Source organism: Rhinopithecus bieti, unplaced genomic scaffold (genome assembly GCF_001698545.2).
Source record: "Rhinopithecus bieti isolate Rb0 unplaced genomic scaffold, ASM169854v2 scaffold_2350, whole genome shotgun sequence".
Taxonomy (NCBI): domain Eukaryota; kingdom Metazoa; phylum Chordata; class Mammalia; order Primates; family Cercopithecidae; genus Rhinopithecus; species Rhinopithecus bieti.
Window position 1 is genome coordinate 503,071 of NW_016803902.1, and position 27,761 is coordinate 530,831.

The 27,761-nt window shown below is 51.1% G+C and overlaps 2 protein-coding genes across 2 annotated transcripts; one reads left to right on the forward strand and one right to left on the reverse strand.

Moving 5' to 3' along the window:
- TMEM86A (transmembrane protein 86A) lies at positions 1-9,814 on the forward strand. Its single transcript, XM_017858192.1, has 3 exons — positions 1-84; positions 6,006-6,270; positions 6,647-9,814. The coding sequence occupies exons 1-3, from the start codon at positions 34-36 to the stop codon at positions 7,081-7,083; spliced, it is 753 nt and encodes a 250-aa protein (XP_017713681.1). The 5' UTR covers positions 1-33; the 3' UTR covers positions 7,084-9,814.
- Positions 9,335-27,080, reverse strand: IGSF22 (immunoglobulin superfamily member 22). The gene is made up of 21 exons (XM_017857818.1): positions 26,780-27,080; positions 26,404-26,540; positions 25,078-25,177; positions 24,956-24,995; positions 24,607-24,784; positions 23,497-23,610; positions 22,811-22,973; positions 21,607-21,879; positions 20,373-20,657; positions 19,463-19,587; positions 19,240-19,381; positions 18,815-19,111; positions 17,063-17,365; positions 15,628-15,801; positions 15,300-15,428; positions 14,381-14,677; positions 13,198-13,286; positions 12,812-13,004; positions 11,922-12,221; positions 10,848-11,177; positions 9,335-9,568 (listed from the first exon to the last, which is right to left on the reverse strand). Exons 1-21 carry the CDS (start codon positions 27,078-27,080, stop codon positions 9,498-9,500), a joined length of 4,041 nt encoding a protein of 1,346 aa, XP_017713307.1. The 3' UTR covers positions 9,335-9,497.
- Between the last annotated feature and the right edge of the window lie 681 nt (positions 27,081-27,761).

A 27,761-nucleotide genomic window follows, 5' to 3' on the forward strand; every position in this document is an offset into this window, starting at 1 on the left:
GCTGAATAGAACCTTCAAGACCTGAATTGGCTCATGCTTCTTCAGTTTCACCTTCTCACTCCCCAGCTCGAATCAGTACTACAGGTATTTCCCTGAATTCAGTGTGTCTCTTGTGCTTTTATGTACACATGCAATTCCCTCCGCCTAGAATGGCATGTCCATTGGTGTCTGCCCAATAAAGACTAACTCGTTCTTCTAGATTTAACTCTAGCTTCTGCAATTGCTCCAGGTGCAATTCATAATTCTGATGTCTTTTTTAATGCCACCTGTGACACCTTCATACTTCATTAGGTCAGCTGCCACATCGTGTAATTGTTTACTTGCCTGTCTGAAATGAACTGTGAGCTCCATAAGGATAGAGAATATATTTTACTCAATATTTTACACCCCAGCACCTAATACAGTGGCTAGCACATATTAGGTGCACTGTAAACACTTGTTGGATGAATGAGTGAGTGAACGGGCTCACAAGCACAGGGAAAATTACAAAGCTGTGTGAAAAGGGCCATGCTAATAGGTTGGAAAGGAAGAAATGCCAGTTCCTACCAAAAGGAAGAAATGCCTATTTTCAGGCAGCCATATCCCACTTTTCGCCTCCTGCCATACGCAATTCAAAATAAAAACACTAGTAAATAGTAAACACTAGTAAATAGTAAATAAAAATTTCTTTTTGAAACAACAAATCTGAACCATGTGAATGAAGTCAGAATAAGCTCTTTGTCTTTGGGAAGAGGGTGGTGCCTCTGCTTTGTGGGCACCTATATCAGCCAGGGTGCTGGCACACTCAATAATTTAAGTGAAGAGAAGTTAATGCTATTTGCAGAGATGAAACTAGCCATGGGTGAGGAGGCACCTAAAGACTAGCAATAGCACCGGGCATGGTGGCTCATGTCTGTAATCCCAGTACTTTGGGAGGCTGAGGCGGGTGGATCACCTGAGGTCAGGAGTTCGAGACCAGCCTGACCAACATGATGAAACCCCATCTCTACTAAAAATACAAAATTAGCCGGGCATGGTGGCACACACCTGTAATCCCAGCTACTCGGGAAGCTGAGGCAGGAGAATCGCTTGAACCCAGGAGGCAGAGGTTGCAGTGAGCATAGATCACACCACTGCACGGTAGTGTGGGTGACAGAACGAGACCCTGTCTCAGAAAAAAAAAAAAAAAAAAAAAAAAAAAAAGACTAGCAACAGCAGGAAACTGTTGCCACCCTTGGCCTGAAGGTATAGGGAGGGAGCCTGGGGCTGTAGCCATGGAGAAGCAAGGCCACAGCCAGAATCTCAGTCTGGTCCATCAGGACTCATCTATGCTCTCCTCTCCTGCCTCTAAATTTCACTGGCTGAACTCAACCAGAAGCCAGGGCCCTGGTGATCCCTGCAGATACAGTCCATAGAGCTCAGGCTCCCAGAACAGGGTAGAAAAGAGCCAAGAATGAATCTAGGTGGTGGGAGGGCAAATGGAGAAAAACCGGCATTGAGGGGAGATGCCTCCGCTTTGTAGGCGACCTGTGAATATGATTAGTTTGCCTACTGGGTAATCAAGCACTGAGTGGAACCCTGTAGATTGGAGTTCTGAGTCTCATGTTTTGTATCGTTAGGTATTTGTGTGTGCAAGCTTCTTAAAACTTGTGCCACTAATTAGTAGGTCTTGGGTGGGGCAAGGGCATCTAAGTTTTTAAAAGTTTCCCAAGTGATTTTGATAGGTACCTCTTGTTAGGAACCACAGATATAATCCACCTTCTCATTTTATAGAGAGGCAAACTAAGGTCTAGAAAATGAAAATGCCCTGACTTGGCAATTTCTGTTTGAGAACTATCCCTCAGGTGATGTTAGAGGGTTTGGCTGGAAAACTGGAATATTTGCACCTTCTACTAGCCCATTTCCTCCATTTTATTCATGAAAAAAAACTGAAGCTCCAAAGATGGAATGATGTGCTCAATTATACAACCACAGTAGTGAGTCACGGAGAAGGAAGCACTAGGGCTAAGAATGGCATTTCTAACTCTCAAGCCAGTGTTCTTGCTAGGCAGCACACTTTGTAGAAATGTGTGTGTGTGTGTGTGTGTGTGTGTGTTTGACAAAGCCCTGGGGCAGCAGTTCTAGTCCTTCATTATGGTAAGGTGCTCTCCCCGAAGCCCCTAACTGGAAAGAAAGCGGAGTAGGCAGAGGTCACTGACTCTTAGAACTCTATGCTGGAGGGGACTGGAGGGGATGGGGGGAAGATCTGGGTGACCCCTGTCCCAAGCCTTGACTCTCACTCTTGTTGTACTGGGCTCTGAAGCTCTGGTTGCTAATTCCGTCACCAGAAGAGGACTATCACCCCTCTGAATGGGTGTTGGGACTTTAGGGAAAACTGGGTAGGATCCAGAAGACAAAGGAAGAGACCCATTGTGGGAGGGGCCTACAGGAGACTTCAGCCTGTGGGTCTCTGCCCAAACAGCACAAGGCTCAGGACCAGCACAAGGGCCTGTGTCACCATGCAAGGATGTTTGAAATTCCTTTATGGCTGCTAATTAGGGCTGGTCACCCCTTTCCCATCAGTTCCCAAAGCCTGACACACAGCTACTGCCCTTCTACAGCAGATTACAGACCACTTGCCCATCCTTTGAGATATAGCTGAAATCTCCATCTCCAGGATTGCTAGACTTAAATTTCCTAAAACCAGCAGCCCTTCCTCTTCCCCATCCTATACATGTCAGAATTGGATGGAACCTTAGAACTCACCCGCTCATCTTCTAAGCGAGGAAATCAAGACCAGAGAGGGGAAGTGATTCACCCAATCTAACAGCATGGAAGTGGCAAAACTGGGACTAGATTTCAGTTCATCTGGCCACCTACCTCTCCATCCATGTAATTCCAATGATTCTGAACATACGTGGCTCTGAATGAGCTTGTGTTCGTTTAGTCTACGTAAAATCAACATTAAATCAACTTGGGACGTATTTTTGGCAAACTTAACTCACGCTTCTTTGCATCCTTAAGTATACTCAGGTCTGCCTGTCTGTCATTCTTGGGGTGCTCTTGTATGTGTGGCAGTTGTCTCTGAGTTGTAAGAGGTGTGTGCCTACGGGCAATTATCTGTATTTGTTTCTATATTAGGGTCATGGGTCTACGAGCTGCTGTAGAGCCCCTGTATATGTCTCTATTCTTACTTGGAGAATATATGCCAATTTGTGGTTATTGGTTTTGGATCTGTGTACTTGTTGAGTGCTTAAGGGTAAATATGATTCTGTATGTGTGATGTATATGCTACGATTATGGGTCCATGGCTGCTGCATACCTATATACGTGCCGCTTTTCAAGTCGAATGTTTTGTGTTTGCTGATGATTTGGAGGTGTGTTTGTACACAGTGAAGGTTGTGGGTCCAGTTGCAATTGTATCGGCGTGGACTGCATGTTTAAAGGCTTAAGAGAATCTGTCTTTGCCTTTTGCTCCTGGGTTATGAGAAAATGTATGTGGCTGTGCGTCCAGGACAGCAATGTGTTTGTCTCTGAGCCAAGCTCAGTCCTCACCCAGGAACTGGGGTCACGGTCACGTTCACGTTCCGTGGACGCCTTGGCACGGCCTCCCAAGGGGGCGGGGCCTTTGGGGTCTCCGCCTTCTGACCCCTGGGAGATGCCTCGTTTCTGCGAGCAGCAGCCGGGGGCCTGGCCGGCGCCGCCAGCCGGGCCCCGCCCTCCGGGCTCCCACCCGCTCATTGGCCCTGGCCGCGGTGACGTCACGGGGCTAGCTGACAGAACCCGGGCGCCGGGCGCTCGGGAGGTATTGTCCGTCCCTCCGCGCTTTGGAGAGTCGTCGCCGGCTCACCTGGCCGTGGGCGCGTCCTGGGCGCTGCAGCCCGGAGCGGGGGCCAGCGCCGCCGCCGCGCCGCCGCGCCCCCATGGCCCGGTCCCCCTGTGGTGAGTGGGAAGCATGCGATCAGCGAGCCAGTGCCCGCGCGCGTGGAGCCCAGCGGCCGGCCACCGGACTTCGGCCAGGCCGCAGCTGCTAGGGGCCGAGGCGGCGGGGGTCCCGCGGCGGCCGGCGTTCACCCGGCGGGAGGCGGGCGCTGTCACGGCCCCCCGCTCCTCAGACTCGCGGCGCCCCTCCTCACTCGCCCCCAGCCCGCCCGCGGGAGGGAGGAAAACACTAGCCACGTGACTCGGAAGCGTGACTTTGTTGATCTCCATGTATTTGGCGCCGGTCGGCGGGGTCGGGGCCCGGGAGAGGAGGGGACCGCTGCCGGCCCGCGGGTTCTGCGTAGGCGGACCACGGGGAGGCGTGGGGGCGGGGAGTGCTGGGAAGATGACAGGGACCTCCTGGGAATGCCGTCCCAAGTTTGTTTCCTAACCTTCCCCATTTTGTAAACAAGTTGGCGGACGCCCCTGAGTCTAAGGAGCGCTGATAACGCGCTGGGGGAAAAGGGGGCATTCTCTCTGACATCCCCTGCTTTTCAGACTTTCTCAACTGGAGCCTTTTGTTTCATCTCCCCATCCTCCTTATTCTACTGTTGGCTTCCCTATAACTGTAAGGGTCTCCCCAGCTACTGCTGGTATCTCCTAGAAAATATGGGGCTGGGAGAGGCCATGGAGCGGAGGTTAATGCTTCCAGGGGCTGGCAGGTGGTTGCTGGGCATTGTGGGCCTGGGCATCCCCTCCAGCCTCCTCCTCTGACCATGCCCCTACCCTGACCAGCCTTAATTTCCATGGGAAGTGGAAGTCATCTCTTCTCACTGCTCTTACCTCTGGCAGAACAAGGAAAGGCTTGGAACCTGGATCCACCCATCTGCCTCTTCCCAATCCTCATCATCATAGTCTGATTAGTCCTTAAGTACCTGGTGGTCTGGGAGTCTGAGTGTTTCCCAAGTCCTGTGTTGGACAGCTCACCTAGCCAGAGACACAATCACTTTGGGCAGAGTGTGGGTGTACAGGGAACCCCAGCTGCTCCATATCACCCTCAAGGAATCTGTTAGCAGCCCAAGGAAGGGAGTTTCAAGGATCACAGATTCAGAACATTGCTGCAGCCCCCTCCCCCAGCTTGGACTCTGCCTGCAGTGGCCTTGGGTACAACCTTTCTTTAGCTGCCCTCTGCTAATCCGGCTGAGACCAAGTCAGCTGCTCTAACTTCCCCCTCTCAGTTCCCCATCTCCCAGCCTGTCTGCTGGCTCCAGATCAGAAGCTGGGAAGAGAACCCCTCCCCCCCTTCCTGCCTCTTTCTGGTGTGGCTTGAGTTGTTCTTGTTCTCTGGGAAATAAGACTGACTGACACTCACCCTCCCTTCCCCCAATCCTTGAAATCTTTGGTGTTTGAGGGACAATTTTCTTGCTCCCAACTCATGGGTCCATTTGTCTAGCCTGCATCCCTAGCATAGCTCTCCTTGCCCTTGATGCCACCTTCAGGCTGGGGCAGGTGGAGCGGAGGCTGAGGAACAGATTGGTTGAGGAGGAGAGAGAGGCTGTGGTGGCTTAGGTGGTTGGCATTGCCTGCCTTCCCACATTCCTGGCACACACCTGGTGTTGCCAGGGCCCTAAGGCTGCACCCTGGCCCCATGCTAAGGATCACGAGTTGGCCAGTCAGGGCGTCTCTGTGGTTTTCTTCTGACTTCACTCCATTTCAGACAGCTGGGGGCTGTTGCTGGCAGAGAGGGGGGCCAAAGGGGCCCTGAGGAGGGAGAAGGGAGAAGCACACTAGGCTGCCGAAGGGGACATTATTCCAAAGTCTGTTTGCTGCCCAGTGAGTGACTATTCCGGCCCAGCCCCAGGGCCAAGAGTGGAGGCAGACAGCAAGGACAGTGGAGCCCTTCCCCCTCCTAGTATACTGAGCCTCAGGGCAGTGATGGGTTTGGCCACAACCTGCTGGTTGGTAGAGGCAGGTCAGGCTGGGTTTCTCTGTGTTAGTCTTCTCAGGTTGGGGGTGGAAGTGAGGTGGAGGTATGGGTGGGAGTGTCTCTGGGTGGATGCCTAGGCTGAGGATGCTGGCTTTAAGCCCCCAGGTTCTGAGTGCTGCCCTTGTCCTGTGTCCTCCAGGTGAAGAGTGAAGGACCCAAACTGGTGCCATTCTTCAAGGCCACCTGCGTGTATTTCGTGCTCTGGCTGCCCTCATCTAGCCCGTCATGGGTCAGCACCCTCATCAAATGCCTGCCCATCTTCTGCCTCTGGCTCTTCCTTCTGGCCCATGGCCTGGGATTCCTGCTGGCCCACCCCAGTGCCACCCGCATCTTTGTGGGGCTTGTCTTCTCTGCTGTAGGTGACGCGTTCCTCATCTGGCAGGACCAAGGATACTTCGTGCATGGTCAGTGGCCATAGTAGTTGCCTGGGAGGAGTCCTGAGGCTGGGGGATAGAGGGTCCTGGGGCTGTGGGCAAAGATTTGGAAGAGGGAGTTCTTGAACCAGAGTATGGGGAGCCTGAGGGTTTCTGAGGCCAGGGACTGTGAGGGTCCCTGTTAGGGGATGACCTCGCAGGGGAACTAGTGATCAGTTCCAGAGTCCTTCAGGGGACTGGGGTGGGGGTCTTTAACTTTAGATTTTCCTACCCCTGTTATCCCAAAGCAAAGCTGCTGGGTTATTCCAAACACTCCACTCCATCCCCACCTCCATCCCTACCCCTACCCTGTTACTCATTCTTCATCAAGCTTGCCCTCAGCTGCCTTCACCCCTCTTACCCCCAGGTCTGCTGATGTTTGCTGTGACCCACATGTTCTACGCCTCGGCCTTTGGCATGCGGCCACTGGCTCTTCGGACAGGTCTGGTGATGGCGGTGCTGTCTGGTCTGTGCTATGCCCTCCTCTACCCATGCCTCTCAGGTGCCTTCACCTACCTGGTGGGGGTCTATGTGGCCCTTATCGGCTTCATGGGCTGGCGAGCTATGGCAGGGCTGCGGCTGGCCGGGGCAGACTGGCGCTGGACAGAGTTGGCAGCTGGCAGTGGTGCACTCCTCTTTATCATCTCAGACCTGACCATCGCCCTCAACAAATTCTGTTTTCCTGTGCCCTACTCTCGGGCGCTCATCATGTCCACCTACTATGCGGCCCAAATGCTCGTCGCCCTGTCAGCTGTCGAAAGCCGGGAGCCTGTGGAACACTACAGACTGAGCAAGGCCAACTGAGGTGCCAGGGTCTGGTCACCCCTCTCTCCTCCTGGGGCTGGGGCCCAGATCCTGGAAACCTGCAGGAGCTGGATCAGGATGGCTGCAGTGCCATCCTGGGGCAGCAGGTTCTGCCTGAGGAATTTGCAAGTTTGAGTGGGGAGGCTGGAAAAGGATCTCCCTAACGGAACTCGTGGTCCAGGACAATGGTGAGAGCTCCTGACTGGAGCCAGAAGTAGACGTCTCCCCACCTCTACCCCATCAGGACTTTCAAAAGCCCCCCTGGAAGGTGATGGTGCTCAGCTTCTTGACACACCCCCTTCCCCTACCAGGTGGAAGAGTCTGACTCCATGTGTTATGCCTAGGACCAATGGCAGTGGTTCGCCCACTCCACCCCTTTTTCATCTGCACAAAGTTGAGGGAAATGGGAGAATCTGTGCTGAGAAGACTTAGACCCAGGAGCCCCTTTCGCAGGCCCCTAGTTGGGAAGACTGGATGAGAGTGGAGCCTCCCTTTCTTTTCCCTCTTCTATCCTTGTTACTTGAACAATCTCAATCTCTAAGTGGTGGGTGGGGACATGAAGAGGTGTGGATCCAGGCTAGGCAGGAGAGAGAACTTTTTTGGTCTCGGAGCTTGGGGTCTCAAGAATTCAAGTGGCCCCATCTCTCTCTCAGGCAAGCCCAAAGCTCAGGTCCCATATACCACCCTTAGATCCTGTCCCCAGGGCTAGGGTGAACCATGCCAAAGGAAGGGGCCAGCTTCTGTGTGTGTGTGTGTGTGTGTAGCCTGTCTCCTAGTCTGCCTATGTCTTTCTCTGCTATATGTTTCTGTCCTGCTGTCTGTCAAAGGTCTCACAGAGAGAGGGCCTCAGGGAGCTGCTGAGGGGTGCTGAGCCTGGCTCAGGGAGCTGGGACCCCTCCCCTCCAATACACATACTCACAGGGCTTTCCTCCTTGCCCCTCCTACACTAGGAGCAAGAGGAGGAGGCTGCAATGACACTCTGGGGTTTTAAGACCCAAGGCACATTCAATGCAAGGGGAGCAAGGATGGGACAACTCCATCTTCCGCTGCCCATGTGAAAAAAAATAAAAATCAAGAGCCATTGGCTGCTCTGTTTGTGGGCCTGTGTGGCACATGCCTATCTTGGAGAGGGCATGGGGGCATGGTGCCAGGGGCTCTGGCTGTCCTCACAGCCTAGTCACAGTCCTGAGCAGTGCATCTTGGTGCCAGGCTGGCTCCCTGGCTCTGGTGACACTGCCGGTTGGAGTGTGTCTCACTTCCCTGGTGTAAGTGAGGATGTGGTTTAGGAGGATGGGGGATGGGTGGTATTTGCCACTGTCCAAATTTGTCCTTGTTGTACTCCCCTGTACACAGGTGCCCAGCACCCTTGGTGACCTTTAGTTATCCAGTGTCACCTATTGCTGCCCACCTCCTCCCCTCCCCACTCGAGACCTGCTGCTTCCTTCAAAATGATCCAGATTCCCTTCAAGCATCTCCCTCATCTTGGACTCTGGGCTTAGTTGAACAGCTGGGAGCAATGGGATTAGATTGGCTGATTCATTCATTAGATGTAAAGTCCTGGCAGAATAATGTGTCACTCTGCTCCAGGAGCATTTGCAACTTAACAGGCAATGCCCTAACCCAGAAGTGGAAAGGGAAGCCTTCAGTGGTGGTGGATATGCCATCAGTAGAGGTGTTGCACATTTGTGGGAATGTGATTTAGGAGACTCAAGTGTCATGGGTGGTTGGATGAATCAGTGATTTCCAAATTAGTTTTTACAGAGATTCCTGGTAAGGGGTTAGCGAAGGAATAATGACCCCCTATCCTTATTTCAAGTCCAGTAGCTTCTTGGGTTGTGTTTTTTTGTTTTGTTTTGTTGTGTAAGGATTCCACTGAAAAACGTAAGTTTGAAACTTAGTGAGCTGGATGATCAATCCCTTCTAGCTCTGAACTCTGGACACTAAAGAGGGAAGATCTTGATCCTTTCAAACTTCAGAACTCTGAACACAGACCTACTTAGTGTGAAGAAATGGGAGGGAGCAGGATGGGGAGAAGGATGAAGTCAGCAGGACTTGCCTCCAAGCTCTGAGGGGAGGGGTAAGGTGCCATGTGGATATGGAGGAGGGGAAGGGAAGTCTAGGCCCAGTCACAGGAAGACTGGTCACTGCCTTGTGGGTGGGTTTGGACTAGGCTTTCAGGGGTCCAGGTCTGGGATTCCCCATCATGCAATCACATCCATCCCCTTGGTCCCTGCTGTATACCACCCTCAGGAACAGGAAAGGATGAGTTTAGTTTATTGCCCCATCCCTTCACTGAATGTTTACATTGACAAACACCAGAGAGCAAACTGGGCTTCCTACACCAGGCCATGCAGAGGACCGGCCAAGAAGCTCCACATCGTAACAGCCTCCTGATGCCTGGACTGGGCTGGAGCTCACATAAGGTGCTTTGATTTTTTTTGCAGATTCTCAGTGATGGATGCCACAATTGACTTACCATCTTTGTCTGAAAGAGCAAAGCAAGTATTCATTATATTAATGATGCTGGGGACCAGGGAAATTCCAAACTGCTGGACTTCCTATGCAGGAAACCAGGAGCCGGACCCTGGGACCCTTAATCTTGCGTTGGCAGAGTGGAAGGGGCGAGAGCTGCCATTTATCTAGCAGTTAATATTTGCCAGACATTGTGCCAGGCAATTCTGTACTATCTCATTTAAACCTCACAGTCCTATAAAGAAGATGAGAAAACAGGCTCAATGAGGTAGCTTGCTAAGGTCACATGGCTGGTCAGTGGCAGAGCCAGGGCCCTGGGCCCACATGCTGTGCTTACAACCAGAGTTGAGTTATCAGGGATCTCTTTAGCTGTGGAATGAAAGCTGGATAGCGCCCACAGTGCCTTCCCTGGCCTAGTTCTTTTACACAGCTCAGCAGCTTCTCTGGAGATACTGTCTCAGTGCCAGACACTTAGCTAAGCACTCGAGAGACAGAGCAACAGGACAAGGTCCTTTCCCCAAAGAAGGGTATCTATAACTGGATAAAAAAAAGGTCTGTAACCATGGAGACCACAGCAATGGAGTGTCATGGAAGGTTCAGGAGTAGCAGAAGATGAGATGAGAGGTGGGGGAGGGGGAAACCTTGTTGGTTTGGGATTTTACCATGAAAGGAAAGCTGGGGGAAATTTAAGCAACAGCAAGGCAGGCCATCTTTGCATTTAGAGTCCACGCTGCTAGCTGTGTGGCTATGAAGACAGTAGACTGGGAAGGAATAAAATGCTTCCCCCGATGTGTGCACACATGAGTAGAAACATGGCATGCATGTACAAAAGGGAGGGTTCCCTTCGCTCCTCCCCTTATTTGTGCCCCCCACCTGCCCTTATCCTAGACCAGTTTTAATTTTGATTGCACATCAGAATCACCCACAAAATTTTGTAAACATAAAGGTTATTTCCAGAACCCTGCCAGAGAGATCGTGATTGGTGAGTCTGGTTGAATCCTGATCACCAGTATCTTTTTTTTGAAGGCAGGTCTAGGCTCACCAAGAGTTGCAAACCACATCTTATCTAGGGATTGAGAACTCTCATGTCTGCAGGGACCAGGCATATAAGAAATGACATCGAAAGGATGGGAGAGTGGTAAGAACTGTGGCCAATTAAGAATGTTTGCACCACCTGTTGGTAGTCAGCTCAAAAAACGGTGCCAGCTAAAAAAAGAGCTGACCAATGGCCCACAAGGCCAGCCTTTTGCACCTCTCCCCCTCCCCGAGGCCGGACCCCGCGGCGCCCTCACCATAGACGGTGAGCATGCAACTGCTGCGGTCCTTGCCCAGCTCGTTCTCCACCAGCACGCTGTAATCGCCGCTGTCCTTGAGCGTGCATGTGGGGATGACGAGGGTGCACACGCCGCTGGTGGAGTTGTACCAGAACTTGGAGTTGGCCGTTATGTTGACGTCGCCCTTGTAGAGGGTCACTGTGGGTCGCGGGTTCCCAAGGAAGGCGCAGGTCATGGTGCAGTCCTGGCCGCGGAGCACCGTGTGTGGCTTGAGGGGCGTCAGGAAGCGCGGTGCCTGGCGCCAGTCCTTCTTCTCGTAGGGCTTGAGCTTGGCGCTCAGGTCCTCGACTGCGCGGGGGGGGCGGGGCGGCGCGGGCCGTGAGCGCGCCCCAAGGCCCCCACCCACCACCCACATCTTAGAGCTCAGCTTACACGGAACCCCCAGGACCTAGGCCAGATTCCCAGCGCCACCAACTCTGGGGGCCCAATGTTACACTGGTTCCTAAGGGCTCCCCACCAGTCCCCAGACCTCCCCCGGACCCCCCAGCCCCGTCCCCAGCCACTCCAGGGGTCTGCCACCCAAGCCACGTTTTCTTATACACCCAGGGCCGAGATGTCATTCCAGCGCCAGCTTCCTGGACCCTGTTATTCCCAGCCTTTAACTCCGCCTCCAAGCTTCCCCTACGTCATATCAGCGTCCACAGTCTCCCGTCTTATCCCTTTAGCTCCTCAGTTCGAGTTTCCCGACGCGGCCCCCACCCTTAACCCCTAGTCTCCAGGGATCCCAGACATCATCCTGGCTCCCTAGAGCCCTCCCCTGTTCTCTGCCCCGTTAGACCCTCCCCTCAGAGCAGAACGCATCTGCGCTCTAAGTCCCTCCGCAGCCCCTCCACCGTCTCCTCCGCCCCCAAAGGTAACTCCCCACCTCCACTTTAGTCTCACCCCTAAGTATCCCGAAGAAAGCCAACATTTCCTTCTCTCCGCAGCGTCCCAGATACTGTTCTATCTCAATGGTTTTCAGATTTTATCCTGCCTCTTGGGTACCCTTTGCGATCCTTATGTCATCCCCACCATCTGGGCACCCAGACTTACTCTGGTCCTTATTGATGAGCCAGGTGTCCTTGGAGTCAAGTGGCTCACTGTCACCGATTTCATTCCGAGCCACCACTCTGAAGTAATACTTCCTGCCTGGGAGCAGCCCCGTCACTGTGTACTTGTTGCTGAAGACAGGCTCGGTTGCCGTGTACCAGGTGGCGGTGCTTGCATCCCGCTTCATGATGAGGTAGTGAGCCTCACTGTCCTCCTGCACATCTGGGCTGTGGTTCCAGGTCAGAGTCACTGTGTTGGGGACCTCCTCAAACAACTGTAGGTTTGTGGGGGGCCGAGGGAAATCTGGAAGAGTTGGAAGATCTGTCAGTGACCTTGGGGGACCTGAAGTATTGTGTCCCCAACCCAGCCATCTGCCAAGTCCGATGGAAGATAAGATGGGGCAAGTCTCAGGCAGCTGGTGTCTTGGAGTCGGAAAACTATTTCCGAAGTCTGCTTTGCCATTTACTAGCCTTGTGACCTGGGGTAAGTTACTTATCTGAGACTTCTTTCCTCAGTTGCAAAATAGAGCTAACAATGACTATTTCATAGAAATAGTGGGTAAAGATCCTGGCATGTAGTTATTGTTCAGTAAAAGTGAATCCATTCCTTCTTTGGGGGTTTAGAGCTTTATTTTAAAGCCCCCAGCTCTCTTTAAGTGGTCACCCCAGTTTTTAATGGATTCATCTCTATTTGTCCCTCCTGCCCCTCACTCATTTCTACTCTCTCTGCTGACCATACTCTGTATGATAAAGTTTTGTTCTGGGTTGTCAAAGAAATCTTCATGACCCTAAGGCACAACTTTCCTGTGGTAGGAACTCAAAACGGCACTGCGGAGCTGTACTTTGGAGAGTGTGCAGGGATGGGTCCTGGAGGCCTCTGCCTTCTCTCCATACCTGCCACTCGCACATGGATGTCATAGTGTGCTTCTCCAAACTCATTCTGAAGCAAGATTCGGTACACCCCTGAGTCAGAGCGCTTGGCGCTATTGATGAGGAACTGGGAGTGGTTTTTGCTCTTGGTAATTGTTTCTCGGCCCTTGGTGGGAACACCATCTTTCTGCCAGATCACGTCAGGTGGTGGTGAGCCCTGAGTAGTGACAGGAGATGGCACAATTGGTCACGCAGATGATATTTGGGGGCAGGCCTTCCTCCATTGTCGAGGAGTTTCCCGCTAGGCTGTCGCACTAGGGGTCTGGTGAGGGGCAGAGTCAGAGCCAGAGACTGTTATGGCTACAATAGCCATTTTGGTTATATGGAGAGCGTATGGAGGGACAACTCACAGAGAAGGCTGCATGGATGCAGAGGGCTGTCCCAGCGCGAACCACCATGTGACTCTTCAGCCGGGCACTGAGGTCAAACTTGGGTGCAGCTGAGATGGAGGAGACAGAGGTGGAGGCATGGATCTCTCTTTCACGAAGACTCTGCTTTAAGCCTCCTCATCAAAGCCTTCCCAGCCTCTCCTCTTTTATGCCCCCACTACAGGCCATATGGACATCTATCTGCCCTGCAACACTGTGAAACATTTATTTGTTTTCTTATCTGTCTCCTTCTACTAGTACGCAAGACCCTGGAAGGCAAGTCATGTGTCTTGTTTCTATATTCTTAACACCTCCTTTTGAAACTGCCATTGCAACAATTATAACAGTGAGAAAATTATGACAGTGAAAGAGATCTTATCTAACCAACCCCCATCTTGCCTTTAACCTCCAAACTGCCCTTAATCATTCCTGGTTTCAGACCAAGCTAACGTTGGGAGAGACATTTTTTAAGTTTATAGTTTAGATGATAACAGTCCTTCCCCCAAACTAAATCACCTTTGCGAAGCTAATGAAAGGCCACCAGATTAGGAGGATGTGAGGAGCCTGAATTCTGCTAAGGTGTAGACATAAAAGATTATCAGTCATTATTCTGGAGATCACAAGATTTGCAACTCCCCAGCTACTCCTGTGAATACGTCACTATTGTAGAACCTAAGATTGGTCGTTGAGATGTCTTTTCAGGTTTTTGCATTTCTGACGACTGATAGCTCCACCTGGACCTGCTGACCCCCCACCCCACCGGTCCTGTGGCCCCAGTCAGAAGCAGGCTCCCTGGCCTCTGAATTTTTGGGGAGTTGATTTGGGTAATAACTCCGTCTCCCATACGGCATGGCTGGCCTTGTGTCCATTAAACTCTTTGTTGCAATGCTGTGCTCTCAGTGAACTGGTTTTGTGTGTGCAATGGGCAAGAAGAACCCATTGGGTGGTTATACTTTGACACACAGTGGATGCTATTTGGCACACAATGATTGCTTTAGTGGGGGTGCCCCTGAAGTTACCCCTAACTTTGTCCAGGCACAATAACTATGGATGACTTTTTCATGATCATAGCATCATCCAATTTTCCTGTGGGATGAGGCCCCAGAGGAGAAGGTTTGGAGATACCATGTTGGGCATGAATCCTCAGCCCTCTCTGTCTCCTCACCTGGAGGTGGCATGGCACGGACCCCCTTGTCTAGCTCCACAGGCTCCCCAACCCCAGCCTCATTCACAGCCCGGATTCGGAAGAAGTATTTTTGCCTCTCGGTGAGTCCTCCCACTGTGTAGCAGGTGCCTGAGATGGGGATCTTTGTGCACTTGGACCACTCCTTTGTGTCTTCAGTCCTCATCTCAAGGATGTAGCCAGAGGGTGGGTCTCCCTCTGCAGGCTCCCACCAGGCCAGGGAAATGCTGGAGTTGGAGGAATCAGATACATGCAGGTCCTGGACCAGGCCTGGGGGTTCTGGGGTAGAACAGACATGTAGTAAGTGCCCCCTCCAAACTCATCTCCACTCAATACTCCTGAACCCCATCTTTCACTACTTCTAGCTCCAGATCCCTCAGTTAACACCCTGAGTACCTAATCTTATACACTCAACCTCCAAATTCAAATTCAGTTGTCTTACTGTTTCAACGCTTTCATCCTTAAACTCAATACCCCTTAAATTCAACATACCCCACACATTCAAAGCTTCTATATTCAAAACCCCAGCCTTTAACCCAACCATCTCCACCACATCCACTTCCAGGCAGTACCCTCACCTTGCTTCCTAAATGCAACACCCTCCAACCATCTACTTCACACCCTTACTCAACCCTCAGCTTGCCTCTCCTACCTCACCTAACTAGAAATACACGAAATTTAAAAAACGTTTTTGTACCCCACCTCCTCACTGTCCCTGACTCTCAATCTTTATTTGCTGACTTTCTCTTGTGTGTGAATCTTGTCCCTCTATGAGACTGGCAGTTTCCAGAGTGTAGAGACTGTGATACCTCCTGTCATACTTCCCCAGGGAAGAAATTCTTTCTCTACTTTGAATGGGGTAATTCCATTATGTGTCAGGACCTGGCAGCCCCATACTCACTAACAGGATCCTTGACCACTACTGAGCTGGATGGCACGCTGGGCTGTCCAGGGCCTGCCTTATTTACAGCTATAACTCGGAATTCATATTCTGTGTCCTCCAGGAGACCATTCACAGTGCACTTGGTGCCTGAAATGGGAAGATGAGGGGTCGTGAGGCCAGAGGCATCCATGGGGTGAGAACAAGAGTGAGAGACATAGAAGAGGAGGTCATGGGATGTTGTTAAAACTTCCAGAAGAGCTGGAGGAGGGACTATGTCAACAGTTAATGGGTCCACTCAGCAAGACCTCCTTTAGCCCCTCCTGGGCCTCTGTCCCAAGGACCTCACCCTGGATGAGGTCCCTGTTGACTGGCACCCACAGGTTACTGCCTTTCTTCCTTCGTTCTACAATGTAGCCAAGCACTGGGGCTCCCCCATCCTGGGTAGGGACATTCCACGTGATGGTCACAGTCTCTTTAGTCACATCAGTCACTTGAGGTTGGGAGGCAAAACCAGGAGGCTCTGTGGGGGACAGAGAGAGCACAAAGGTTAGGAAGGGAAGCATGTAGATAGTTGCCCACCTCATGCTAACTTCTGCTTCCCCTGCTTAAATAAACTCAAACCAGTGATTCTTTTTTCTTTTTCCTGTGTTAGAGACAAGGTCTCACTGTGTTGCCCAGGATGATCTTGAACTCTTGGGCTCAAGTGATCCTCCTGTCTCGGCCTTCCAAAGTGCTGGGATTACACGCATGAGCCACCATGCCTGGCACAAATGATTCTTAACTTTGCTTGCACATTAGCATAAAGTGGGAAGTAAAACAAAAATGAAAACAAAACAAAACAAAAAAACCCCACTAAAAACAACTAGTGTCTGGGTCCCACCTACCCATATTCTATGCCTGGTGTGAATGGCAAGTATTATTAGCATTATTAAAGAAACCAAGTGATTCTAATGTATAGCCAACATTGAGAATCGGTGACTTAAACTTTTCCACAGTATGACCCCCAATCCCATTATTCTCAATCTACTGTCCTGACGTGAGATTTGGAAATCAGCTGGGAGAGGTATAGCAAGTAATTAACTTGCAGTAATAATAATAATATTATTATTTTTGAGACGAAGTCTCACTCTATTGCCCAAGCTGGAGTGCAGTGGCACGATCTTGGCTCATTGCAACCTCCACTTCCCGGGTTCAAGCAATTCTCTTGCCCCAGCCTCCCGAGTAGGCAGGATTACAGGAGCCTGCCACCACGCCCAGCTAATTTTTGTATTTTTAGTAGACACAGGGTTTCACCATGTTGGCCAGGCTGGTCTTGAGCTCCTGACCTCAGGTGATCCGCCCACCTCGGCCTCCCAAAGTGCTAGGATTACAGGTGTGCGCCACTGTGCCCAGCCTGTAATTATAATTAAAATGCCAATGTTGTCAAGGGTTTTCTGTGGGGAAAAAGTTAGAGTGGTCTCAAGGTTATCCCTATAGCAACATCATGCTCACTTGGATTCTGGGATGACTTCTGGGATGGAAAAAGAAGTGGAGTCAGTTCCCTGAAGTTGTGTACGTCCTGGGTATACCCATGGGAGTGTGTTGTGCATGTGATATGACTGGACAAAGTTGAGAATTCCTATTCAAAATAATGTTCTGTTTTTACTGTGGAATCAGTCTGTCTCATGAGACAGCTAGAGAGATGTTCCCGTGGAATTCCCCACAGATCATGTTCATCCCTGGCTGAAGGCCCCCACGCTGACCCCTGGGTTTCCCACTGAGCACCAGGCTATCTCACTGACCTATGGGATTTCCTGCAAACACTTCTTCCGTCTCCAGTGGGTCACTCACACCTTCTGAATTGACTGCCAGGATACGGAACTGGTAGGCTTTTCCCTCTTCCACCTTGTTGGTGGAGAAGTTGGTGACTTTGCCATCCACCTCGCCTATCTTAATCCAGGACTTCTTGCCAACTGCCCTCCGTTCCACTATGAACTGTGTCACAGGTCGTCCACCATTGTCCTTTGGGGCCTTCCACTTCATGTGCACACAACTACCTGAGAGCTCCAGGAACTCCACCCTGCCCTGTGGAGGCTTCGGACGGTCTGGGGACAGAGAACAGCTTCAGAATGGGGCGTTGGAACAAAGGATCAGAAGAGCCTCCTCCCACTCATCAAAGGTCTGCCCAGACTAAGGGATAGCTGGATTTTGAGCTTTTTGGACCCTTTGCCCCTCCCTGTGTCCATCATCCCTCCTTCTAAGACTTGCCCAAACAGTTTGATCCTTGCCCCCGTGAGTTTCCCATCTGCCTAGCAATGGGTAGACTAGAGACCTTAGGGTCCCCTGCCCTTAGCTGATCTCCCTGTCCCCTTCCAGACAAGTTCTCCCCTTCTGAGCTTTGAGAACACCAGTGCTTTCTATTACCAGCGTTTACCTTATGTTATCATTACAGTCTGTCTACCAGTTTCACCCCTTTTGGATTGAGGAACTGCTGGGGATACTTCATCTCTATGTTGCCAGCAGTGAGAACATAGAGGAGGTGCTCAGTCTTGCTGCTGAATTGAAACTCAAACTTTCCCACCCCACAGCTTGATGGAAATGCAGGTGAAGGAGGTGGTGATGGCGTGTATGTGGCATGTTGAATATAAGTAGTACATTCAGGCCAGCTCCTTATCTCTTTCCTTATATCCTCATGTTCAGACAAATCCCAAATCCCATTCCCAATCCCCATTCCATCTTTTCCACGTTATTTTGTCTCCAGCTGTATCTGACCTCCCACCTCACCCTGTTTCACTTTCAAACTCACTACTCTTTCCAATCAACCTCACCTCCAACCCTAAATCCACCCCTGTTTTTGTTGTTGTTGCTTTTTTTGTTTGTTTGTTTGTTTGTTTTTTTGGAGACGGAGTCTTGCTCTGTCACCCAGGCTGGAGTGTAGTGGCCTGATCCTGGCTTACTGCAACCTCTGCCTCCCAGGTTCAAGCGATTCTTGTGCCTTAACCTCCCGAGTAGCTGGAAATGCAGGTGTGTGCCACTACGCTTGGCTAATTTTTGTATTTTTAGTAGAGACCGGGTTTCGCCATGTTGGCCAGGCTGGCCTGGAGCTCCTGACCTTAAGTGATCCACCTGCCTTGGACCCCCAAAGTGCTGTGATTATAGGCGTGAGCCACTGTGTCTGGCCAATTTCACCTGTCTTTCACCTCATTTCCACCTTACCTCCTATCAAGTTTTCCTCTTCAAGTCAATAACAATACTTAAGTAACATATCTGAAAGTATATTATGTCCTGTGTTCTTAGCTGTGCACTTTAAATTCACTAGAAATGGATACTAGAAAAAAAATCACCCTGTTCTAGGTAAGAAGCTGAGGCTTAGGGAGGTTCACTCGGCCAAGAGCTAGCTGGGAAGTTAGAAAGCGGGCTTCTGACTGCAAAGCCAGCCTTCTAGGCGCATTCCCAGCCCAAACTTCAACTCTATCTCTGGCATCCTCCTCAGCCTGCCTTCTGCCCTGAGTCTGCCCTCAGTTCAGCCCAGCCCAGACCAGCCCTGCCCTTACCCAGCACACTAAGGTGCAGAGTGGCTGTGGCTGAGCCGTGGTCATTCTTGAGCTTAAGCAGGACCAGGCCACTGTCTTCACGCACACAGTTGGAGATGGTGAGCAGCGCCTGGTCTTCCCCGCGCTGCAGGGACACGCGTTCCTCCTCCGTCACCTCCATGCCATCTTTGTACCATGTCACTTTGGGCAGCGGTTTTCCCCGGAAGGGGACGTTGATGTGGGCCGTGTGGCCTGCCTTTACGGTGATGGGGTGTGCGGCCAGTGCCTCCAGTACTGACGGGTCGATGGTAGGAGGATCTGTGGAGCGGGGCGGCAGGGAAGGCTTGAGCATTGGCATGGAGGAGCCCATGGGGCGGGGGAGAAGCCATGAGCTTGTAGGTGGGCCAGGCATGGTTGAGTTTTGCCTGCCTTGGACAGATCCATACCTGCGATGAATACAGAGGCTTCACTCTCCGCGCCCTTGGCCCGGAATGTGTACTTGCCCTCGTGCTCAGGGCCCATACTGGGGAAGATGAGCTTGTGCACTGCACCCTGCTTCACAATCTGCACGCCTGGCAAGTCCGTGATCTGGGGGCCAGGGGTGGACGTGAGTGTGAGCATAGGCTAGGTCTACCTCTTTCACCCCCTTCCCTGGTCCCTGCTTCAGACCTTCTTGCCATCCTTCAGCCACACACCCTCCACCTTCTCGTCGTTCAGCACTACACACAACTCAGCCGGGCTCCCAGTGGCTGCGTGCACGTCAGACATCCCGCTCTTCACTGTGGCCAGACGCTCTGGGGAGAAAGGTGGGCAAGGTACTGGCTCAGGATATTGGGGTGGGAGGGACTTCTGGGAAAAGGGCTGATGGCGATGGTCATGGGACTGGTCAGGGGTGCTGTGTCAATCAAAATAATTTATGATGAGCAGGTGGCTTGCCATTGTGGTCCATAGGTGATTGGGGGATGGTCAGTGGGGGGAACTGGAGCAATAGGTGGGAGGGGGATGGGGAAATGTCAGTGGCTTGGGAAATGGTGACCAGGAAAACTGGGAGATGGCTAATGGGGTATTGATTAGTGAAGGGTGGTCAGCAGGGACTTAGGATGCTGGGTTGAAGAGGGAAATATATGGTGAAGATGCAGGCGGTCACTGGAGTTGGGATGTTTAGTTGTGGTTATGCTAGACTGTAGTATACATAGGGTCATTGGGGGTTGAGGGTGGCCAGGGTCTGTGAAAAGTGGTTTATGGTTAGGTAGTAGGAGATGGTTGGGATCAAGATGTCTGGGATATCAGGGTTGCTGGGGATGGTTAGAGTCTGAAAGTGAAGGACGAACTCAGGAAATTTGGGACAGAGTCTGGAAGATGGGGGGTGATAGTGTCTAGGAGGTATAAATGTTCAGGGCATGGGAGGTCAGAGATGGTCAGAATATTGGAGGTGAGGGTGATCAGAGTGGGGAGACACAAGTTGGTCATAGTCTGCGGGAGGATTGGAGTTAGTGGGAGGGAGGCAATTGATGTCCACTGTAAGGGAATGCCAGGGTCAGGTGGATTGGTCAGTGGGGATTGATAGGGCGGGTGTTACCCTCTACAGTGACGATGGCAGTACTGTAGTATTCAGTAGGGTCTCCATCCTGCATGGCCACCACGGTGTACTCGCCATCATCACTGAGCTGTGCATCCTCAATGACCAGCTCTGCTCGCTTGCCCTCATGGTTCATGCTGTACTTAGTGCCATGCATCAGCAGCTGCCCATCCTTCTTCCAGCACAGTGTCACATCCTTGGACGTCAGTTCACACTCCAGGCATGCACGGCTCCTCTCTTTCACATGTACATTTTTGAGGTTGCTCTCAAACTTGATGGGGATGCCTGTGGATGGACAGACACTTGGGCCTGCTCCCAAACCACAACATCTTTTTTCTGCAGCTACAGAGCCATGAGCCCTGTCCCTCTTTCTGGCCCCAGAAAACACAAGAACTTGTGATGTTGAATGTGTTTGTGTGCAATATGTGACTCACAGAAGTACCTGACAGGGAGAGTCCTAGCTCTGGCCCTGTCTTGCTAGTTGACTATATAAAACTCATTTACCTCTCTTGAGTCTCAGTTTCCTTATATGTAAAATGGGGTGAGAACCTTTACAGTTCTCAATATCTCTAATGCCCCCTTGGAGCTCCAGCCATACCTGCATTGTCTCTCTAATGTCTGGACATTTATACATGCTATTACCTCTGCTGGGGATGTTCTCTACTCTCCCTCATTCTCTGAAAGTGGAACTCTTTTTAGTTCTTGGTAAAGCTTGGACATCATTCATTATATTATTTCTGACGTTGCCAGGTGATGACTTTTCTTTGGTCTTCTACAGCCCTTGTGTCTCCCTCCATCACAGCAATGATGATTCCATGTGATATAGATTCCAGGTGCGGTTCAGATGTATGACATGCTCATTGGTGTACCTACATTATGTGCGAATTCCCAAAGTAGTTGTGATAGCAGAATATAAGTAGTCAAGAGTGACACAGATGTGCTGTAATATATGACATTAAAGGCATAGACTAATACTTTCTTGGTCCACGGTCTCACAGCTGATAGTAAGATCCCAGTGTGTCTTGACTCTTGGAATAATAACTAATATTCTAATTTCATTTTCATACCTGCCTCCCCTACTAGACTAGGAGTTAACAGAAGGGAGATCCCTCTGTCTTTCCAGTACCTATCACAGGGCTTTGCAAAGAGGAGATGGATATATAAATGATGACTACCTGCATGGAGGTTACTGTGTCACAAAGCCCACCCCATAGGCTGTTGCCCAATGACTCACGGTCAATAGTGAGCTGGGCCTTTTGCACCAGGTTCCCCGCCTCAGCAGAGAACTCGCCGCTGTCACTGAGTCTGGCATCCTTAATCTTAAGTGTATGGGTCAGACCATCTTCGGACACTGTGATTTCATACTTGTCATCCCTCTTCAGCTCCTTGCCATTGAACTTCCACACAAAGTTGGGCTCTTTCTTGGAGAGGCTGATCTCAAACACAGCTGTCTGGCGCTCTGTCACCTTCAGAGGCTTCATCTCTCCCAGGAACTTCAGTGGCTCATCTGCAGCAAACAGTAGGAGGGGCAGTGATTGGGCTGGTCCCTCGTGAGGGGTGGAATGGTGAAGAGGGGACTCACGTGTCACTGGCCTCCTGTAGCCCATGGCTGGGGGAAAGCACCCTTCCTTTGGTTTTGTTTTCGAGCCCTTCTCACCTGGAGTCCCCTCCTGTGATGTTCACGTGGTCTTCTCCCCAGTAACGGTAACAGCAATTTTAAAAGCACTTTTGTGGTTTTAGATATGTTCCAGGCACCATTGTAGCCATATTAATTCATCTGATTATCATATAGGTAGATTCTATTATTCCCCATTTTATAGATGGGGAAACGGAATCAAAGAGAAGTTAAATAACTTGACCTAAATCACATAGCTCATAAGTGGCCGAAACTGGGATTTGAACTCTAGTAGTTTAGCTCCAGAGTCTGTGTTCTTTTTTATAACTTTTTTTTTTTTTGAGACAGGATCTTGCTTCATAGCCCAGGCTAAAGAGCAGTGCAGGATCATGGCTCACTGCAGCCTCAGCCTGCCGGGTAGCTAGGACTACAGGTGTGTGCCACCATACCTGGCCATTTATTTATTTATTTTTGTAGAGACAGGGTTTCACTATATTGCCCAGGGTGGTCTTGAACTTTTGGCATCAAGTGGTTCTCCCACCTCAGCCTCCCAAAATGCTGGGATTACAGGTGTGAGCCACCATGCCTGGCCTAGAGTCTATGTTCTTAATCACTATGCTACACAGCCCCAAGGTACTTACTATCTCATAGTCCTCTCCCTTACATCTGATGCTTCCTGCCTCCATTGACTCCCATCCCCACACAATCCTTTCTTGCATAGTCCCATAGTCCTCTTCAATATCCCCATGGACCACATCCCTGGCCATTCCTCTCTTCCAACCCGACATGTCCTCCTTGTGCCCTTGCATGCCCCCACTCATACCCAGCACTGTGAGCTCTGCACTCATCCGCTTATCGCCCACGGACAGGCTGTAGATGCCAGCATCATTCATGTTCACGTTGCTAATAACCAGCATGTACTTGGTGCCCATCTGCTTCACATCGTACTTGCCCAGGGAGTACTGGATCCTCAGTGGCTCAGTACCCTGCCTCATGGAACAGGTAGAAAAGCTGATGAAGGGCTTTAGGAGGAGGCTTCCAGAGGTCTCCATTCCCCAATGCCAGCCTAAGCTGGAGGGTGCATGTCCAACCCTCAAGACACACAGAGGTTCCTATGATCTCTATAGCCTCATCATCTGGCTTGGTGGGATCCAAGATCCCTGCCTCCCCACAGGCCTCCTCACAGGCCCGAGCTCTTAATATGCATGAGTTCATTAGATGCTTTCCCTTAGAGGCAAAGATCTTCAGTGACCTTTAAGACTGTCTAATCAAGCCTTTCAATTTAAAGATGGGTAGACTGAGGCATAGACAGAGGAATGTGACTGTCTTACGTCACACAACAAAGGGGTGAAACAGTTAACAGTAGAGCCCAATTCCAGCCTCTTTCAACCATACCAGGAGACATCCTCTTGATGGGATGGAAGAGAGGCTAAGGCTTATAGATAGTGAGAGAAGGGGGTAGAGAGGAAGAGATATTGCCAAGGTGGACCCTGGCTAGGCATCCCCCACCTTGATCCATATCATCTTGACATTGGGGTCTTTCAGCTCCATTATGCAGTCAAAGACCACTGTGGTGTCAACCTTGGTCTCTTTGTCTTCCAGGGGCTTCAGAATCCGGATGGCCTGAGAGATTATGATAATAAAATGACAAGTGTCAGTGGTACCCAAAGCCTGCCCAGACTGTGTCCTCAATCCTGGAGAAACTCTTAAGCGTATGAGGAGAAATGACTAGGCTAATTAGATAACAACCTGCACTGCTCCACTGATCAATTTAAAGATTTAGGAGGAGAGGAATATTATGGGGGATGAGCAAAAAAACAAAAACAAACAAACAAACAAAACCATCATTCATGGAATAGTCACTATGTACCTGGGCCTATTATATAGATTCTCTAATTCCAATGTAGATGCTTAATGAGTTGGTTGAGTGAACCAGTGAATGACAGCAACAACACACAAACAAATGAAAGAAGGAAGTATAATTTTCATTTTGTAGATGAGGAAACTGAAGCTCAGAGAGATGCCCAAGTTCACACAGCTAATAAGGCAGTAGAACTGGGATTTGTTTGTTTGTTTCTTTTGAGACAGAGTCTTGCTCTGTCACCCAGGCTGGAGTGCAGTGGCGTGATCTTGGCTCACCGCAACCTCCGCCTCCCAGGTTCAAGCGATTCTCCTGTTTCAGCCTCCCAAGTAGCTGGGATTACAGGTGTGTGCCACCACACCCAGCTAATTTTTGTGTGTGTGTATTTTTAGTAGAGACAGGGTTTCATCATGTTGGCAGGCTGGTCTCGAACTCCTGACCTCAGGTGATCCACCCACCTTGGCCTGCCAGAGTGCTGGGATTACAGGCGTGAGTCACTGCACCCAGCCTAGAACTGGGATTTGAATCTAGGTCTATCTGACTCCAAGGTCCATGCAAGTATATTAGGGAGTGATAAAGACAGAATTAGAAGGAAGGTGACTTGTGCTCCCTTGCTGCTTTCACAGTAGAGAGTATGCCTCTGAGTATGTGTGTGCAGAACTGGGGAGACCTTGCTGCTGAGAAATACACAGGCACTAGCACTTTGGGTGAGGCCCTGCCCCTAGCCTGCAGGCCCCTGCTCCCTGCAGGGTACTGACCTCCACCTCTACTTTCTTCTTCATCTCTTTGAGCTTCCTGAGCAGCCCCCGAAAGTCGGTGAAACCGTACTCCATGCAGACCTTCTCAAAGTCTTTCTTGGGCACTTGGGACAAAATCTCCAGCATCTCTTTCTCATTTGCCACCTTCTTCTGCTTCTTCTTGGGAGCAGGGGGTGCCCTAGGAGAAGGAGGAAGGGACTAAGCTTGTACACAATGCCTCTCCCAACCTTGAGAAACCCCTCCCTACTCCATGGATTCTTGGAACTCAGGGCCCTGTGGAGAGGCCTTTGAGAGGCTTCAGCCTGGATGAGGAGACAATATCTTAGGCAGAGGGACCTGCCAGCCTCACCGCTTCTTCAGCATCTTTTTGAAGTCCATTTTCTCTTGACCTGAGGACACACAGAGGGACAGGTTCAGACAGGGGGAGTCTGGCCCCTAAGAAGAAAGGCCAAGAGGAAGGGGCCAACTCACCTTCTGTTACCAGCAGAGATACAGTATAGATGGCATCTGCATGGTCATTGCTTGCAATACACTTGTAGTTGTCAGAGTCATCTGAGGTCAGTGGCTCCAGCTGGATCAAAGTCCGGCCATTAGAGGGGGAAGGAAAAGGAACCACAGGGAGACTTTCTGTGAGATAAGGAAGGAGGCCTTTTTTTTTTTTTAGGGGACAATAGGAGCTGAGTGTTGGGTATACGTATGGAGGATTGAGCAGCCTGTATGATTTGGAGGTACCAGCTAGCAGTCAGTGTGAGTATGCATGTTTGTAGCCTGATTCCATAGCAATAAAACTGTCTGCTTCTCCATCAGACTTTCCCCCTTGGCTGTGAGCTCCCAGAAGGCAGGACTTCCCCTGCATTGTAACTCTATCTGCAGTTTCTGGCATCATCTTGCTGAGTCTTCATTTAATACAACTTACTCCTCTGTACCAGGCACTGGGCTGAGCCCCAGAAGGAGCAGTGGTGAGTAAGGTTGATTTGGTACCTGTCTGCATGGTGCTTGCAGAAGCCTGCTAGGCTCTCAGAAACCAAGGCTCTCAGAAAGTGTCTGCTGAATGAATGAGCTTGTGTAAGAGATGGCCAGTAGGGGGACCTGGGGCAGCTCCTATGTGCTGTGCGGGGCTGAAAGTCCAGTGATGATGGGTCTTTGGGAGGAGACTACTTCTGTTTGTGGGGAAAAAAGGAGGCTCTTTGCCTTTCACAACGGGAAATCGGGCCAGGATCCGAGTGATTATAGGATCAGAAGTAATTATAGGCCTAGATCTCTCAGTGACCCATCCCTCTCTTTCCTCGAAGGGCTTGGAGCCAGGGGTTGCAGCTGGGCAGGCCCAGCTCTCAGAAAGTGATCCAGAAGCTGGTTAGACCTAAGGATGGTCTGTCCTTGGGGAGGCTGTTCTCGAGGGTTCAGCTGGAGAGTCCAGAGCCCCTGACCCTCAACCCTACTCTATGACCAGTCCCTCCGGCACCTCTCCACCCACAATGGTCCCGCCCTCCGTGGCTACGGCCACCGTCTTGGTCCCGCATTCCTTTTGGCTCACTCGCCTTGTGGACACGCCCCTTCACTTCCATTGGGCGCCGCCCCACCACGTTCTGGCTCTGCCCCTGCTCTGCTCTGCCCTGGGGGTACTTTGGGTCCTCTGCTCATTCGCGCAACACCCCAGTTCCTGACTCCGCCTCTCTTATCCTGCCGCAGTTCTCGGGCCGCCGTTAAGGCTCTCATTGGTGAGAAGACTGGTGGCACGCCCTGGGGGTCCCTGCCTCTGGCCTTCTCCGTAACTAGACTCGGGCTCGGCCCCCGCACCTTCAGCACGTGTTCCTTGTTAATGCTGTCGTAGAATATCTTGGCGGACTCCTTGATGGGGATGCCACTCTCCCTCTTCCAGGAGATGTGGGGTTTGGGGTTCCCCTGCACGCGGGCTCGGAACACGGCTTTGTCCCCTGCGATGAGCACAGGACGCGTTTTTGCCTCTTAGCCACCAGGCTAGAGCCTCTGCCACCCTCGGCCGGCTCCCCGCCTCCTCCCAGACACCTGGGCCTGGCCCCGGGCAGGGGAGGAACCCTCGGGCAGGCTCTGCCAGGGTTTAGCATTGGAGGACGTTGGGGTGGAAGGGAGGGTGGGGACACTCGATTAGAAAGCGAAGCACTGGGGGCCCGGGGAGCCATGGGCAGCAACACACCCTCGGGCGCGGTGACCGGGTGAGGCTTCTCCACGAACTCTGGGACGCTGTCGCCCGCAGGGATGTTGGAGCTCCGGGTCACCAAGCTGAAGAACTCCACTGTGCTCGAGGACTTCCTCGTCACGACCTCCTCTGTGGAGGCAGGCGAGAGGTCAGAATGGGCTCCAGGTAGAAGCCCAGCTCGCGATGGGAGGACTGAGCTTTCTTGAGGGGACGGTGGAGCATGGGAACAAAGGGCATTTAGGGAAGTGGGAGCAGGACCAGCTACGTGGAGAGAAAGCAGGGTGCGTCGATGGGCCATTGTGTTATGGCAAGTTTCAACCACTAGGGGACGCGAACTCCTTTCCCACACCTCCGTGGTCCATTACCTTTATGGGGCCACAGCCCTGAGTCCTTTTTTTTTTTTTAAAGGTGGCTTCTCTTTTGGAATTTTCTTGGTCTCTCAGGCTTCTCTCCTGGAAGTCCTGGTCCCCCAGTAGCATTAAGAGGGGCTAGGGGGGCCTATCATGGGGGGAGGGATTGCAATTGGAGTTACACCCTGATATAAATGATAATTGATGGTGCTGACGAGTTGATGGGTGCACACACCAACATGGCACAAGTATACATATTAACAAACCTGCATGTTATGCACATGTACCCTAGACTTAAAGATAATAATAAAAAAAAAAAAAAAAGAGGGGCTAGGCCTGCTTCTGCCTGGGAGGTCTGTAGCTTGGCTGAGCTCTGCTCTAGATTTTCTCCCTGCCATTCTGTGGGTTCAGCATTCATTGCCTTGGCAGTAGTGATTCTTGAGTGAGGGACAGGACACATTCCCACTCCAGTGGGGCTATATATGGGAATATCCTTATCTGAAAGCACATCTTCAATGTGGAAATATAATTTTATATTTGGAAGACAAAAAACTTTTTGCAGCATAAAATTACAGAAAATCTTCTTGGCTGGTGAGTTATCAATTCATAACAATTGCTCTGAATCATGG